The sequence below is a fragment of the Eufriesea mexicana genome, unplaced genomic scaffold (genome assembly GCF_001483705.2).
Source record: "Eufriesea mexicana isolate 0111107269 unplaced genomic scaffold, ASM148370v2 scaffold76, whole genome shotgun sequence".
NCBI classification, from domain to species: Eukaryota; Metazoa; Arthropoda; class Insecta; order Hymenoptera; family Apidae; genus Eufriesea; species Eufriesea mexicana.
In genome coordinates, this window is record NW_016908289.1 from 602077 (window position 1) to 619698 (window position 17622).

General features: G+C 38.6%; 1 protein-coding gene across 7 annotated transcripts in view; it reads right to left on the reverse strand.

Annotated features, from left to right (window-relative positions):
• Positions 1–17622, reverse strand: part of rg (A kinase anchor protein rugose) — a 130601-nt gene that overhangs the window by 104943 nt on the left and 8036 nt on the right. For 2 of the 7 annotated variants that reach the window (XM_017910631.1, XM_017910629.1), the window contains exons 1-21: positions 17386–17523; positions 17066–17279; positions 15022–15274; positions 14794–14936; positions 14528–14718; positions 14348–14456; positions 14194–14275; positions 13792–14108; positions 13503–13724; positions 11195–13148; positions 10927–11092; positions 10693–10846; positions 10402–10581; positions 9420–9560; positions 9134–9241; positions 8817–8988; positions 6431–6802; positions 4827–4957; positions 3456–3569; positions 2345–2552; positions 695–1027 (exon numbers count right to left, since the gene is read on the reverse strand). In XM_017910631.1, coding sequence (XP_017766120.1) covers positions 695–1027; positions 2345–2552; positions 3456–3569; positions 4827–4957; positions 6431–6802; positions 8817–8988; positions 9134–9241; positions 9420–9560; positions 10402–10581; positions 10693–10846; positions 10927–11092; positions 11195–13148; positions 13503–13724; positions 13792–14108; positions 14194–14275; positions 14348–14456; positions 14528–14718; positions 14794–14936; positions 15022–15274; positions 17066–17279; positions 17386–17438 — 5617 coding nt within the window. In that variant the 5' untranslated portion in view covers positions 17439–17523. Of the gene's footprint in view, positions 1–694; positions 1028–2344; positions 2553–3455; positions 3570–4826; positions 4958–6430; positions 6803–8816; positions 8989–9133; positions 9242–9419; positions 9561–10401; positions 10582–10692; positions 10847–10926; positions 11093–11194; positions 13149–13502; positions 13725–13791; positions 14109–14193; positions 14276–14347; positions 14457–14527; positions 14719–14793; positions 14937–15021; positions 15275–17065; positions 17280–17385; positions 17524–17622 lie in introns of those variants that run through there. The other 5 variants (XM_017910632.1, XM_017910630.1, XM_017910634.1 and 2 more) reach the window with 5 other exon arrangements.

A 17622-nucleotide genomic window follows, 5' to 3' on the forward strand; every position in this document is an offset into this window, starting at 1 on the left:
AATACGCGTTCCATCTTTCTAAGCGAAACCATAAACTGACTAATTTGAATACATTCACCGCAGATGAGCCGAGACAGATAAAACGAGAAATGGATATACGCGCTGTGTTCCGTCGCGGAACAAAGGTATTTGATCCGCTTTTGTTTTATGGATACATTAAGAACGAGCCGTTAGATTATTTACACCATGATGAATTAATAGTAACTCAAAGTTCAGCGCCATCTGCAATTCCCATGTTCTATGCGAAAGAACACACAAAGTTCCCAATATATTGCCTGAATAATGTATATATTTATGTATTACTTATGTTATCATGATTATAAACCTCTCGACTTAACATAAAGACAAAAATCGTAACAGCAATTTTTATGGCTAATAGAAATAGAAGCTATTGTTCCATTCCTTTAAATTTTAAGACGATTTTAGACAATTTCCGAATCAAAGTCGGTGAATGACTCGATGTATGTCAAAGATTCTCCCCTTCGTATCAAATTTCGCAATGACATCCGACCAATTACTTTTAACTATTAACTATAGATCCAGAAATGCACCGTATCTTTCGGAATGTAACGAGCATAGCACGTGGTCGCGAACGTGACTGCCAGAACAAGTGACAACCTTGTTGCTAATAGAAGCAAGGCAACTCAAGGGATAACTGTGTATACACCGAGCGTATAAGTCGATCTGTATTTACCTTCCATTAGCAATTCCTGTCCATGCGAGCCGATGAGGGTTTTCGAGAGGAACGGCGCGAAGTCCACCATGATCTCGCGCAGAAGTGGGCATACGGAGCCCAGCGCCATTTCCAGCTTCTGCGTGAGCGACGCCTCGCGCGAGGGTGTCGAGACTGGCAAATGATCGACAAGGCCCTTGATCGGTAACTGGTCCGGCCGTGGCGACGCGGAAGTCATCACTAATCTGTCCGAGACTCGAACCACCGATATTTCGCCGGATGGTTTCTCGCCACGTTCCGCGTTACCCAGCATCCCCTGCTCTAGCACGTTGCCTTCGCTGTCTTGGATGTCACCTGTGCGACGGATAAAGAAGGAATATGAAGTGATATAGAAAATTAAGAATCGTTTTATATTTAGAATAAAATAATCCGCAATAAAATCGTAAAACTGAATTTCAATAGTGGTTAGTATTTGGCGGGATTATGTATGAAACGCACCTCGGAGAAATTTGATTTGTTAGCTTCTGATAACTATCATAGTTAGTTATATCGGAATACTTATTAACACTAACCATAGACCACAGTCTTAATAACTATTTTTAAATTTCTATCGACGTGAGTTCAATTAATTGAACCATCATCCCTCGAAGATGGAAACCCATCCTCGAAAATAAAATTTCAATTTCGAAACTGACAGAGATATGTAAACGTTATCCGTGATTCATCCAGTATTAAGAGTTCAAAATGAATAGAAAAAGATATTAAACGTGCAGGCGAAAGTACGAGTCTTGAATTTTCTAAGCTGGAGAAAGGGAAAAATGGTATCGCTAGATTGGAATCTGGAACCGAATCTTCTGAGAAAACTGTCGCTACACAGGTAGTTTATAGATCTTTATCTTTATTCTTAACAGTTGAACGGAGTTCCAGAATGGAATTCAGTTACCTAGGATCCGAGATAATAGGAAAACGAAACAAAAGAATACAAATGGAAAGAAAGGATAAAATTGGACGTTTGGCGAACATTACTGGTCCAGGATTTAAACATGGGTCCTTTATCGCCAAATCAAATTATCTCGAGGTTCAAAGTATTTAAAAACTACACAGATTTCTCATTTTACCTATTTAAATAAAGGAAAATGGTCACGCATAAAACTCTAAACCGAAACTAATGGGTGAAGCAAATGGAAGCTAGAGATTCTAAAGAACCACTGATTTCAGGATTTAGATTGAAATTAGACATTTGCTAAATAGATAGTATACAAATTTTTAACTGTAATCTTAATGCTACGAAATAACCATTATTTGAATCGAATAAAAATATTAGAGTTGAAACTAGTAAAAAGATACGAAGCCAAAAATAAAAGTACAAATATAAATTTCATTTTTGAAGACTATGTGTCACACATAATATTAAATTATTAACATTAATTTCTCCACAAAATATTTACTTGGTTTCTTTAATCGAAGAAACTCTGAAACGAGTCATTTTGACTGATCTGGTAGTCTTATTATTAATTTAAAGTTCACAAGTCAGACATCTAAATTGTAATGATCTAAAATTAATAAAGAAAGAAAGAAAGAAAAAAGAAAATGAAGAAAATTTTTTAGTTGTAACAGCATTTGTCCGACAGTGTTCCATCGGCAAATCTGCTTCTTGTTTCCAACACTTACCGCGAGAGTGCGCCATGTTGTGAACGTTTCGCGGATCTTCCCTCTGGTTCGTCATCGGGATCGTGTCTCCGTCCTCGTTCAAATTCACGTCGGTCCAAGCCTCTTCGGAGGAGTTATGTTTGTTCTCATTGTCCGTTGCGATTTCAGATGGACTGGCATCAGCCGTGATATTGCTACGATGCACCGTTTCTTCGCTGGAGTCGTTGCTCTAGAAGGTTCAAAACTGAGATCTCTCTGTGTTCACAGAATCGCGAGTCTGCAGAATCATGAGTACATTATACACGCTTAAAGAAAACGGAAGAAATTAATCGGTTATAACACGACCATATGTATATTTAACTTGTTCAAACATCCAAATGTTCTTTCATCCGATCGATGTGCGTAGATCGAGAAATCGATATTTCTGAAAATTGGTCGTCAAAGAAGTATACTCAACAACTGTACTTTCAATCGAAATTTAACCAACACTACGACTACTTTGCTACTTGATACTGAATACTGTATATCTCTAACGGAAGCCTAGCTTCCGTTGAACACACTATTTAATCGTAAATATCTATATATTCAATCGTATGAACGTTTACTTGAGAATAGAATCAAACGGTTATACTCTGCGATCGAGTCTCGCGTGCTATGCATTTACTCGACGACATGCAGTTAATCGTAACAACACTAATACGCAGTCATCTAATATACGTGTAAACAAGGAACAAAAGCTTCCTAGATTCTCAAGCTAACGAACGTAATATCGTCAGCTTCGGTCGATCACGTCCGTGAACCGTAGGTAACGAAAATACAGCTACTGTATCAGATTATACGGCGGTTAGGCCACCGGACTCAAATACGAATCGACCTTCTTCGCGCACTATCGACTAACTTCACTGCGTACCCGTCGAATGGGCATTCGTTCGTTGCTGCGTCTCGTCCTGCTCTCGACGGTTGGAGAAAAAAAAAATAAACAAATCATTTCAACACGAACGTATCGTCGTTCACGTGGAAAGTTCAAAACAGCTCTTTCGAACCCTCTCGAGACGTTTTCTCTGTTTGCAACAGTTTGTTTTCGATTTAGAATCATTCTGTTCCGAGTCCGAACTCAAAGTCAAACTTTTACCTGGACATTTCGTGGCAGTGGTTCAGTGGGTCTTGTCGTAGAGCCAAGCGTTGGTTCTGACGAGGTGTAATCCTCGAGGATTGTCCGTGGCCGAGGTACACCACTGTGACCTCCCTTCAGAACCAGTAGTTAGTACGCATAGCAATGCAAGCAGAGGAAGTTAACGTTGAGAAAAATTAAAGAGTAAAAGTGTCGCATGCTCGGAAGAATTACAGATCATAGAGACAAGATACAAATACGGATCCTGCATTGGCGGACCACGAGGATCTAACGTATACACGTTCGACTAGGGGCTTTTTAGGTTATGGCACTCCTCGTGGCGCTCACGTCGCAATCTTTGACAGATTATCGAGTGAACTTCACGTGCGAGAACGGAACTGAGTGTGATTAATCGTTATCGTTACTCTCGTACTACATACAAGTGAGTGCAATAGAACACTGGTAAATATATCACTATAGGTAAACACTACGTGCTGGAGATTACTGAGACAGTTACGTTCTTAGGGTGAAAGAATAACATTGGGATGGAGCTAACGTGTTGACTACAGGGGTATAAGTAAACTACTTCTAGGGAGGAATTTTGAGATCGAAACTGTGACATCGAATGTGTATATATATTCGTACCTTCGAGGTCTGTTTTATTCTTTACGTTTTCGTCAAAGATCTACTATTCGTAATTCGACTATCAATACTCGGGATGCATGCAGTTCGTTGGTTGAACGGGTCAGAGAGAGAGATTTGAAACAGAGACACGTAGAATTTAGGTTTGTCAAGTATCTACGGTAGAAGAATCGGAAAATGACAGTTGAATAGACGAATGCAAAGCGCATCGCGTGGGCAGAGAGTGCCAATTCCATCGTAACAGTAGATCGTGCGTGACAAGAAAGGTGCAAGAGTCATGTCGCCATCAAGATGTCAAATATCGTAGGTAATATATATATATATATGTATATACGTATGACACAATGTATATGTACTATATCAAGATCACGATTGCGAAACGATCATTACATCCTCTTATAATCGTAATTCAGTGGACACACAACGAAACACGACTGTATCTTTTCAAAGGCATGCAATCTCAAGTAAAGTTGTCACAGATCTTCTCGAGCATCGACGAGTTTCGTATATACATGTACCGAGATAGTGACGAATGAAAACATTCGCTGTTCACGTACGAGTAGTTTCGCGAACAGCGTTAAGGTTAGATCCGCATAACCTCACTTTCTTTTCTTTTTACCTGAGGACAACGGTTCGATTAATCCCGACGTACAGATCTTTCGTACGGGTAGATCTTTTACGTGGCACGTTTCATTTGAAAACGAAGTATATTTCTTATGGAATGAACGGGAATGTCTCATGATCACTTACCTTTGTCGATGGAGGTCCGGACGACGTGACGTCGTGATCCGCCAGAATCGACGAGTTGTTCTCGTCGACTATTATCACCTCGTATTCGCCGTCATCTTGGGAGCCAGCCTGGCTCATGATACCTCCGCTTCCTGGGAACATATTTTGTCATTGTGAGGACGCGACCTTGAAAATAACTCGGTACTTTGTCTTGCAAAGCAGGCTGACATGAACGATCATGCGATCGATGTTTTCACCCAATTTTCCACTCGGTGAACAAATTTTTATTTCTACCTTACTTCGTCAATTTTCCCGTTGCATATTTTCACGTTACCGCGAATTTCTCCGAATTATTAACGTCGATCGCATTTCACGGGAGAGGAAATGCATTATAGTGCAGGAATTCAAAACGGAAAGGAACAAAAAGAAGCGTAATCAGGAATGTAATCAAAGCATTCAAACTTGTTCGACTATTCGAGGGAGGAGAAAATTTATGAATTATCATATTATTAAATATACAATTAATAATAATTGAACATTGGGAATTAGATAATTTGCGTGACACGAAATTTCATTCTGTTTCCTCCTTCCTCGAAGCGTATTCGTGAGTAAAATAATATTCGATAATAAACGCAAGAAAATTGTTGCAAATGTCTCAAAGCCAGCGAATATTTCGAGGCTCACTAGGGACTCTTTTCGTCGGAGACTGTAATAACGTTCTCAAGAAAAGTGTATAATTCTGAGTAGAGCACATTGGTCAGGTTTCCAACTAGCAAAATAATAATCCGGAACGTGCAACTGTCATTGCTGAACAAACTTGACGTACAATCGTTCGTTAGTACGTTACACTGGAATTTATCGACAAGGACAGTCCTGCGTTCTGTGCTCATGGAGTCAAACATCGTCGCGTGAGCTTGCATCGTAAGTTACCACATCTGCAGAAGACATGCAAACTTTTCGAATACTCGCAAACGTACGCAAGTGGTGCAATTTTCATTCGCAGCTTGTGCTCCAAGCTTCAAACAGCACTGTAACGACACAATCTACCGACGTATTAATCAACGTATCTCATAATCGCGATGTCAAACGCTTGTTCATTTTCCTAGCGCAAAACAATCGATAACGCAAACCTATATAGCAACTCAAACGAATTAATCTGCACTGAAAAAAGAAAGAGAAACAAAAGAGAAAATTAAGAAATTCTATCGAAGGTTGAAGAAAGTAATCTCACTTCTGCCAAACAAAAGAGTTCATCGAACAAAGAAACCAGTACAATGCTTATGCGCGTGTATATGCGTGCACGTGTTATAACCATGTGTTGGTAAGTCAGACCTCAGGTTGGGCTCAAACTGACTAGTGAAACGGCAAACATGCAGACAGAAATATCGACACGTCAATAATATCGACAGAAGGAAAGAAATAAGAAGAAGAAGAAGAAGAAGAAGAAGAAGAAGAAGAAGAAGAAGAAGAAGAAGAATCGTGAGGTGGCATGGTAAAAGAAAAAAGAGAGGTGTCGATAGTTCGTTCGTTGGCCAGTAGTAGACGGCAAGTAAACAATTCGAGCAGGCGATATAGAAACAAACTCGGGCATTCCGTGGAACACAACGTTCGGGCAATCGAGTTACCTTGCAGACCAACACCGGAGTTTCTATGACAGAGATTTCGGGGCTGATCGATATGCTTTTGAAGCGTATGATGGTGATTGTTGTTATTGTGATGATGGTAATGATGATGACGATGATAGTTATGGTTATTCGGATGATGGTTGTAATGATTACTGTGGTGATTCGGGAGATAATAGTTGGAGGGGGGCTGGCGATTAGAGTGCCTGGCAGCCGGTAGCGGGTGCTGGTGGTGGTGCTGGTTCATGTGGTGGTTGGCATTGGCATTGGCATTCGCATTGGCGTTAGGGTGAGATCCCGGGAGGAACTGTGGGTACACGTGGTGAGACCACTGTGGAAACAGGGGCCGCCCTCCTCCACCACCATTCCCATCTGCTGAGGAACCACATTTACCACGTTACCACGATTCTCGACCGTAAGCCCTTTGTGTATTTCTGTCATGCGTTTGCTTTTATTATCCGAAAGTGTCGCAATACATTTCTCCTTCTACTGGCTTTCTCTCTGTCTCCTTGGCAAGCGTTACTCGAGCCTAGTGATTTCTACAAGAAGCTATTTCTACGATAGTTATTTATTGCTCGCGTGCAATAAAAATATTTTCCTTTGTTTTTTCAAATATTAACTGGAAGTAAATCTTTCGTTTTAACTTTATATCGCGTTAGCTTTTGGGGGGCGGGGGGTCAGCGAAGATTACTGAAGATTATTGAAGCGTCAGCTGTGTTCGAATAATAAATTTCTAGGATATGCGCGGGAGAGTTTCCGTAATAAAATAGATTTACAGGAAATTTGCTTGCATTGTATACGATTACTATTCTTTTATCCGAATGAATACAGGTTTCACAAAGCAACAAAATTTTCTACTATCTTGCGATTTCATTTGTCTTTTTCATTATTAATTGTGTTTCGAGACATCTAACTTCTACCAGTTTCCGAAATTTTCATTTCAAAACTGATTATTTTCTTCAAAAATGATTTTCTTCCTTTAATCGTGCAACGAATGGCGATACAGAGTGAAACTCAGTAAGGAATACAACATGGAATTCAGTACTTTTTCTTAGAGAACAATTAAATTATTGTTCCGTGTGAAAAAAAAAGAAAATGTAATTTAGGAGCATCACATATTTCAAAGATAACACATTATCGAAATACAACATTTAAATTAATGATACACGTCATTAAACATTCAATTATTTGTAAAGGAACATATAACAGATGTAGTTTAAGTATGTTATCTTGTTTCATTTTCCATCGTGGTCAACTTCCTTTGAATTCGTTTTATGTAAATAAATTTTTTATCTTATAATATAAAATAATAGTAACACTTAAAAAATATATCTAAACCGAACAAAAAAGTGCTAATGCATTCGACAGACATCAAAACTCTCACTGTCAGATACATAGAAAAATAGTTCATACAGTGCAATTAGACATGCGCTCTATTTAGTGTAATGTGCTATTCGATTTGCCGCTACACAATTAAAGTGCATAGTGTTCCGCAGCAGCTACATATTTGCATATATTTGTGTTACTCGTAAGATTATCATTTATTATTCTAATAGTTGAATTGTCTCATTTTCACTAAAATGTTGTGTATGTTAAGATCGTTATGAATTCCATAATTTACTTTACAGTAATAAATAAATTTATTAGAGAGTTAATACTAATTTTCTCATGTACCACTTTATGCCTTATGTTCTTTTCAATTTAAGTTACATTACGATAACAATATTGTTTCTTTGGAAATGTATAAAAATCATGAGTAACATGCTCATGTAATTGTCAATAACAATCATGCTATAATGTTATGTCACATTTATAGTACAGGGAAAAATAAATTTCTTTATTCGATATATGTAAGTACGACAATGAAAAAGTGTGGTTATGCATATCTGACATGTAAGAGTTTTGAAGTAATAATTTGGTACTATCAATTTTTTTTTAAAACAAACAATAGTATTCCTTGTGTAAAATTTGTTACAGCTAGCATATATATGTTTGAAATTAAACATGCATATATTAATGTCAATATTAATTTCAACGATCTTTATACATATATATATCAGTAATATTTCTTTCAAAAATGAAATGACCCTGCAAATGAGGGTATCTATAATCACCTCCATGACTCGTAGTTACTAGATTATTTGCTGTGTAATATATTACATAAAGTGTTAAGCATTTTAACATTCAGATTAATTAAATCCTACGACAAAGATCATGTAACTTTTTATTTAAGGAAATGCTCCTGTATGAAAAAATATCGTAGAACTATTTGCTTCTTTCGCATTAAATAGTTATGTGCTTGATTATTTGTATTAATTAGGTTTCGTCGGATCTTGTATCAGTTTATTGTAAGAAATTATTTAACATAATAATGATGTATATATCTTACCTGAAGGGCTACCTGGTCTTAAACTAGCACCATTAGTCTGTATTGTTTGAACTGGACTTGGTGGACGTTGTGATATTGGTGGTTCCAATATATCACGGTACTTTGATACCATTAGTACAGAGATGAAGTAAACTATAGCGAGGGACAGAAACTGGGCCTGCTTGGTTTCCTCCTGAAATACACAGAGAGGAGATACACTCCGGATTAGTAATAACGTAGTATTAGTAATAATGCATTAATTGCCATTAATAAGGGTAAAAATAGTGGTAATAATTATAGTAGAAGTAATAATTGTATTAATAACTATGTATACTTACAACATCTCTGTATATCACAGCTCTTAAACGATTCACATCCATGTCTTGTAGTAATTTCTCAGGATCTTTTACAGGACTTAATTGATGTGCCAGATTATCCACTATGTTCTACAAAAATAGAAATCATATTTTATTTCACCATCAATAAATGATGTTAATGATCGCTGTGAACTCTATTCTCTATACGATACAGCTTTGGATAAGTATATACGATATATGACTGGTCGATATTGATGACAATAACACATTTCTCTATATAAATTAAGTTCGATCAAATGAGACATACCTTGGGTGATGTTTGAGCTCCTCGTATAAGAGACTGTATGTGCTGTGATTTATTACTAGAACCAATCTGCCGACCTAACATGCTGTACGATCTGCCACGTTCTTTACACTCTAAGCAGTTTCTAACGGCACATGTACAGACCTATAGAAGCATTTCATCAGATGAATATAACAAAAAATATAGTGTACACATACATGTTGAAGTTCTATATTGTACGTATACAGGAACTAAAAATATTACAGCTATTTAATACACTGCTGATTTAAAAACTATTTCTATTGATAAGAATTTGCTTGTAGTCTACGATAGTGTCAAGGTGTGTGGTCTTTTTATCTTTTCTTATATAAAATACACGACTGTCTAGTACATTAAATATTGGAGATTCTACATTTAAGAATTGAAAAGAATTATTAAATCCTTATTACAGTAATTTTATTCTTATTCTGTATCAATACATGTGATGCAGTAATTTTCTTTTTGCACAAAATTAATTTTCTATATACAAATCTTTATATATCTTGTTTATGTACTATGAAACTATGAAACACCAACATATGTATACGTACCAAAAAAATTAATATAAGGCACATTCTATATGATTACTCTATTATAATCCTAATGTAGGTAAACTTCGTCTTCTATATATATGTAAGAAAAATAAAAGTCAATAATGAAAATCATTTATCAAACCTTTATTAAAAGTCTATGAAAAATTCTAAAAGACCGAGTCCACCTATTGGTGTTTGTGTATATAATCTTGTGATAAATTTCATTTGAATACTTATTAGAACAGTGAATCTAATTAACGTGTATCACAAACATTTAATATGTTTTTTCCAGCAACCTTATTCCATATTGAAAAGATCAATTTAATTAGCTATGTCATAAAGACAAGGTTCCTATGAAATTGGAATTATATGGTGATGTAATAGTGGTGTATCTGTTTGAGAAATTAAAGTACTACGTGGACGATGATACAAACCAGTCGTAAACACTGCCTTAGAATACTGCCATTAGACATAACCTTCTCAGCCTCCACGTTACCAAAATTTAAAGACGTGGCGAAGATAAGTACATCGGCCATGTTGACTAGTCTTTGCAGAAAAGAAACTGCTACATCAATTGGCATCCCCTGAGTTGGTTCAATTACATCCAATTCGCTCTATGAATATCCAAGCACGAATTAAAGAGAGAATCCGAGAAAAGGAACCTTCACCCGGATATGCTGTTTTATGTAAAATCAGAAAAGGATTTGGAAAAAGTGTGTACATACATTGGGTGAGGTCGCCGATGCTAGAAGCGGTAACAACCCTCCGCAGGCAATTATAAGATTGTCAGCCAGTTGTGAAATCAGGTGAACGGTGTTAAGAACAAAAATTATGTTTTCACTGCTGTTTACAAAGTCTAATACCGACTTCGTCGAATGGCTGGAACATAATCACAACAATATCGTATAACTATTAATCGTACCATAAATTTATCAGCATAACGTGTATTGCTAGTGTACCTTCTCCAAACTTGAATGTCTGTTTCTAATGAAAAGAGAACATCCGAGAGTAACCTTTGATGTATGTAAGACCATTTGAAGTCTGGCATTGTGAAAGGAGGACGAGTCGGCCCTGGACTAAACATTGGTCTTGTAGAAGGATTACCTTGTTTCGATCGTTTCGATTCTACAATAACCAAATGATTTAATGCGATATATCGGGTATACGAATGAAATAGCTAGACACGAGAAACGGATAAGAAAATAGAGACAAAATGCAAATACCTACCGAAATGATTGGGGTCCACTTGCGTGAACGTTGAGGCACTCCTTGGTCGTTTCTGAGGTGACGATGTTTTCCGCAAGGGTACAGGTAAAGAAGGAGGTTTATTACTGTTACTGTTTACATTATCGTCGGTGGCTGTCTCGGATGATACAGCTGGCAAGCTGAATCTGCGATGAGCATCTACGTGATCTGGAGTTAAGTCATTCAATAATGAATTATCCCTCGTAACCACTGTAGAACTAACGATTTGAGGCACACCGTCGGGTATATTTTTATTTGCATCACAGACCGTAGATATTGTTGGAATTTGCTGTTTAGGATTTGGCACTTGCGTCACGTTATCTACAGAACTTTGAATATCGCTATTACTACAAACACTATCTGTTACTTCTACCTCGTTTTCAGTTCCCACTGGAATGTCTGACTGATTATCACTTACGTTAGTACAAATAGTGGACGGCTCCCTTGAATGTTTTTCAGTTACCTTCTCGTCGTTATCATTAATAACAGCACTTTTGTCCTCTGTTACAGAGTCCACGGCGCATCTGTCACTACTTAACTCACTAGTCACTACTGTTTCCACTTTCTTGTCTTCTACATCTACCTTCTTTTTACCAGTTTCGATACTTTCTATTACGCTAGTTGAGCAATTGGAATTTTTTACGGTTTCCTCGACATCGTTTCCGTTATTTTCAACGTCAACGTTCGTTTCCTCCGTGTTTTCGGTGTTCTCAGTCACACTGTCTTCGACCTTATCTGCCTCCTTCGGCTTTATGTCGCCTATATTATCTTGGTTCTCTGTCGGTGTTAAGTACGCCTCTGAGGTGTCGCTGTCGATCACTTCTCGGTCGTTCTCCAATTGCAGCTTCTCGATGTCTTTGATGGTCAATGGTTCTGGTGTCTCGCTAGAGAAAACAGGTGACACAGCTTCCGAGTCAACTTGTTCCGTTGAAACGACGATGTCCGTTGACGTCGTGTCCGTTTTCTCGTCGTTTGTCTGTTTCGATTTTTCGGAAACTTCCGTAGTGTCAGAAGGAACCTCATCATTCGGAGCAATATCCTTCACCTTTGATTTTTCTTTACGCGTCTCTTCGTCCTTCTTCGCGCAAGCTTCAGCCTCGCTTTCAGCATCAACCTCAACTTCGGCTTCAGCTTCGACTTCAACCTCGATTTCAGTTTCAGCTTCGGCTTCGGTTTCGGCTTCGGTTTCAGCCTCAGCTTCGGTTTCCGCTTCAGCTTCGGCTTCGACTTCAGTTTCAGCTTCGACTTCAGCTTCGACCTCGGCTTCGCATTCAGCTTCGCCTTCTGCTTCGGCTTCGGCTTCAGTTTCGGCTTCGGCTTCCGCTTCAGCTCCGGCATCGGCGCAAATTTCAAGTTCAGTTTCATTCCCTGACTTCTGTACGTTAGAAGTAACAGTATCACACGCGTCTGAGTTGTTTTTAGACGTTGATACGGTCTCGTTAGACTTCTCAATTTCTTCCTGCTTAGTCTGTACGCTTTGCTCCGTTTGTTCAGCCAAGGGCGATTGGGAGACCGTTTCGTTTTGTGATTTCTGTTCGGAGGGTTCATCATCTTTCTTTAGAACTTCCTGTACCGCCATCGAATCTGGACTAGAACCTTCGATCTTGTGAACTTCGCTGTAGAAGTCACTGGAGCTCTCTATCGATATCGCTTCGCTGGTTTCCTGGGTCGTTGGAATGGAGATCGCTTCGCTATTCCCTTCTTCCAGGATCGTTGGTGTGTCCGTGTGAATTTCTCGCGCTGTTGTCGGTGTTTCTGGTTTGTCACTTAATCTGGAGTCCAGGGATATCGCTTCACTCGACTGCGCGGTATCTAAAGTCTCGCTATGCGACTTCACGATCGCTGGGCTGCCATCACTCTCGGTATTGTCTATCGAGTTCAAATCGCAACTGCAGGACTCTTCCAACCGGTCGTTGTTCTCGGTCGCATCGAACTCCTGGAAATGCACATCCTAAAATAGTATGGCTAAAACTGCAGTGTCTGGAGATTACTTTCATCGTATCCACGTTTATTACAAAACTGGCGACATCCATCAATGTCAGTGATGTACATATTGACATTAAAAACCTGCTACATTATATTCTAGTTAAATGTTCAAGTTCCCAGGAAACAGCAGGATAAAATATCCTTATGCATCCAATTTCTTAATCTTTTCTCTTAATCTTAATTCATCTGATAATTCTCTATCTCTAACCATTTCCCTTTTCTTGGATTCTAGAATTTCTCAACATAAATTTATTTTCTACATGGAACCTGCTACAGAGCTTAATTCCCTAACTTTATATCCAACCTTATAATTCCTTTCTATGTGTTGTACTTCGTGATTCTGTTGATTGCCCCAGGATGATGGTTTGTTATACCCATTATTCCCTGAATGCTGCTGATCCCATCCGGAGATAGTGCTGATTGGCCTTTGCCGTCTTAACTCGGGATCCGTGATGTTATCTGAGCGTTGCTTCTCGTAATGCTCGTACATTTGAGCGAACTGAAGCTTGAATTCCTCATAGGATACCTGGAACAGATAAGACTCGCGTGAACGTCGACTGCCTTTAATTTCGCGTTCGTTCTTCGATATTTACCTTGGAGTGCACGATGGACAGGGTATCTATCCACACACGCCATCCACCGCACTCGTATCTCATAGCATGATGCAGAAGCATGCGAAACAACGAGTACACCATATCCGAGATCTTCTGTTCTTCCGTGTTCTTTGGGTGAATATAGGCCATGGCTATTAACCATTCCTGCCATATAGACATCTGTAGAATAATTCGTCGATTTTCTCGATTGTTGTTGCACAAAAACGTCATATCCGAGAGGAACAGCTTCTTCACTTCTAACAATTGCTCCGTTTGCTTTGATTGTCGAATCAACGTTGCTACTACGTTTGAAATCACTGTGGAAATACACAAATATATATGTAATCGTTAATACCGTATCACGTGTTTCATGAAAGGATTAACAAATTGATTTTATCTTACTCGGATTTTCTAAACAATAATGGGACTCCGGTTCAGGATGCCTGGCATAAAGAATCTGTTGACTAATATGTTCTGTCATGATCTGAAAAGATGTTTCAGATTAGCGAACCAATTAAACGATATTACTACAAATGTGAAGTTTCTTTTCATTTACCTCGTATAAAACATTATAAGTTGGTAGTGACAATGTGTCCTCGTTCAGCAGTAATCTTTCAGCTAGTAACGTGTACAGGTTGTAGGGGTCCATAACGTCTCCTTTCCGTCTGTAGTGCAAACAATTCACAGTTTATATCGACAAAATATTCGAGTTAACGTTTAATATCGGATTACGTACTTGGGTGTACTGCGACTTAAAAAGAATCCTAATAACTTTAACGCTTGTAAACGTATCAGTTGGCTTTCGGCTGCCAACAGCTTGAAAACCGTGGTGACGCCATGCTTGGCATCGAAAGCAGGCACCATCGACGACGGGTGCTCTGACATTAAAGATATAAGCATTTGCAAAACGTCGTGTAAATTCTCGTCCTGTAAAGGGACACAGATCCAATTATCATCGATTCTTCATCAGCTTCGTATAGTTATCAATGTCGAGAAAAGTACCTCGTGTATTGTCGTTAGGTAATTCAATATACTTTGCAGCTCGTCGTCCTTCACTCCATGCCCGATCATGATCAATTGTTTCAGAAATAACAAAATATAAGAACGTATTGTCAATATATCCTTCTGCTGGGGCCGCGGTCCATCTGCAACCAGTTAGAACCATGTGGAACCTCCATTGACCAATCGAATATGCGTATACGAGCTTGTTAGCCATTTATAGCTACTCACCAAGTCCTTTGGGCGTGATTCCACTCTTAGCTCGAGGATTGACAACCCAATAGTAGTACTTAAGCGTGTGCACCGTTTGTAATACTGTGGAGACTCTCCTTACATTAGAATATATTTGCGTGTCACTGAGGAACTCTGTGGCCAAGTACGAATAAAGCCTGGTTTGCACCGGCGCCGGTGTATATATCCACAGAGCGGGATTAAAAAGGACGTGGTCCAATAGCTGCCATGTTAGGAATGAAAAGTAAAACAACTACATCACCATGGATCTGCCTGTTCTTCGGACACACCAATCTAGCCGACTTTTATGTGTTCCTATGTGGTCTTTTATCCCTGCTTCTCGAGTACGTATCCCTCGTTTCATGGATACTCGTTGGAAATAAAATAATCGTACCAGTTGGCTATCTCGTACGAGCGTCGTCTCGTTAGAGGGTATTCAGGGTAGGAACTTAATATGTAGACTGTGCAAGGGGGTGTATATCGTAAGACGGGAAGCACACAGGGAAGAACTTAAAATAAGAAAGGAAGAAAGAGTGACATAGTGTGCCGATAAATTCATCGTAAGTTTACGACAGTTATCACAAAGAAACGTAGATTGAGGAAAGTAGAGTGGATAGTCCATGTCGAACATTCATGCACCGGAAAATCAATACTCAGAGTTTGGTAGCTTCGGAGGTAATATTGAGACAAATTTGGAAAGTCACACAGAAAATACAGAATCTTAAATTTCCTTTTCGATATTTCCCGATCCAAAATTATATATATATATATATACACATACACCTGTATATGTATATAATTTTCAGGAAACACTGATACAACGATTTTCCTTTCTTTCATGATCTAGCTATTCACCGCGAGAAAAGAATGTCCCAATATTTAACTGTGCGCATAGAAATGAAAATAATGAAAATAGCTTTCTTGAAGGCGATAGGCATCCTCGACAGAGTACGGAAGCGAAGTATCAGAGGTTGGAACAAAGGACAGTATTGTCATAAGTACGTTCTCGTGTAGCACCGTTTGGAACAGAAACTCAGACAGATCGGGCACAGCAAAGAGAATAATCTTTCTTCAGCGTTGCAAGAAACAATAAAAGTAGAGGTTCTCGTATGGAAGCAATTTAGTGTGAACAAAAATATTTTGCGTAGCCATATTATGAAATCAGGAAGCCTAAAAGTCGGTAGATTGCATGCGATCCAAAGATTCGAGTAGCATAATGTCGTTTCACGAGGAAAGTATAATAGTTCATGCTTGAAATCGTGATACATCGTAAACGGATCAAACCGACAAACGAAAATATACACATACATTAGAAGTAGCATATAACATACAAGAGCATCTACGAGCAGTCTTTGTCGTACAAGCTATTTGCAACAGGTATCGTATGGAATAGGTGTAATAGATACAGAGTAAAATATAATATTGTACAACTGCGCTTCATAATCCTTTCGTTCATGCTATTGTATATCGTGGGTGAAACGAAAATAGGAGAATGGACGATAGAGGGGTTGTGAATGCATCATAACATACGAAGTTTTCTCGGGAACTCGCTAGGATGTGTCAACCATGATCTTGCTAGGGGGTTTAAACATAAACTATCGTTGGAGATACAAACCCTAATAAATGAACGAGGTTTTCTAATTATGCGATTAACCGTGGTCTCGTACAGGTTGTCGGTATGCTTGAGTACTTTGATTATGTTGAAACTCACATTGAACTCCTAAGATATGCTAATTAAAATAATTCATCGTGCAGAATTTGGTGTCGTTTAAAAAATTGTCAAATATCGATGATACCTCGATGAATTATCTTAATTAGCTTGATACATGATACGCATTTACGCAGTAGAGATACGTTATTTATTTTCTACTAGTTTCGTGCAAACTAAGCTCTCCCATACGTATTTTCATAAATCTACGTCGACTCAACCGAACTCCGATCTCTAACTCTCATCCAAGGATACTTATAACTTAACACTAAATACGCTTAACGCCAATTTTAACCTTAATCCGTACGTGAACTAAACTAATGACTAAATCGATACCTGTTTCAGTAACAAGTCGCTGTTCACGCTGAGACACGTGACCAGGTGCTTCGTGAGATCCAAAAAGGACGTGAGGACTTCCGTTGTAAGGTGGTCTCTGCTTGCTCTCTGCAGCATATAGCTGATTACCAGAAAGCCACGGTTTTGTACCATGTGTTGTTGCACGGTTTCCGAACTTTCCACGAGATCGCAAATAAACCCCAACAGTTTCGAACTAAAATTCGAATTGGATCGTTACGAGGTCGTTACAATACGATTTGGACGAGGTATGAGCCGAACGTTCGTCTCACTCGTTGTTAAATGTTTTAGTATATATTTACCATAAAGTTGGATCTCGTTTAACATCGTTGGGCGCTATGCAATCGTAAGGCATATCTAGTTGCGAGAACAAAGGGAACAACACTTGAATGCCACCAATCGAGTTTAACGTGCTATGAATGGAATGCGTGATGACAGCTTTAACATCCTACAAATAGACAGCAAAAGGTTCGATCACTCGTTTTCCATATATGTACATAGTCTGTAGCTCGATGTTCTACATTCGGCTGTAAAAAAAA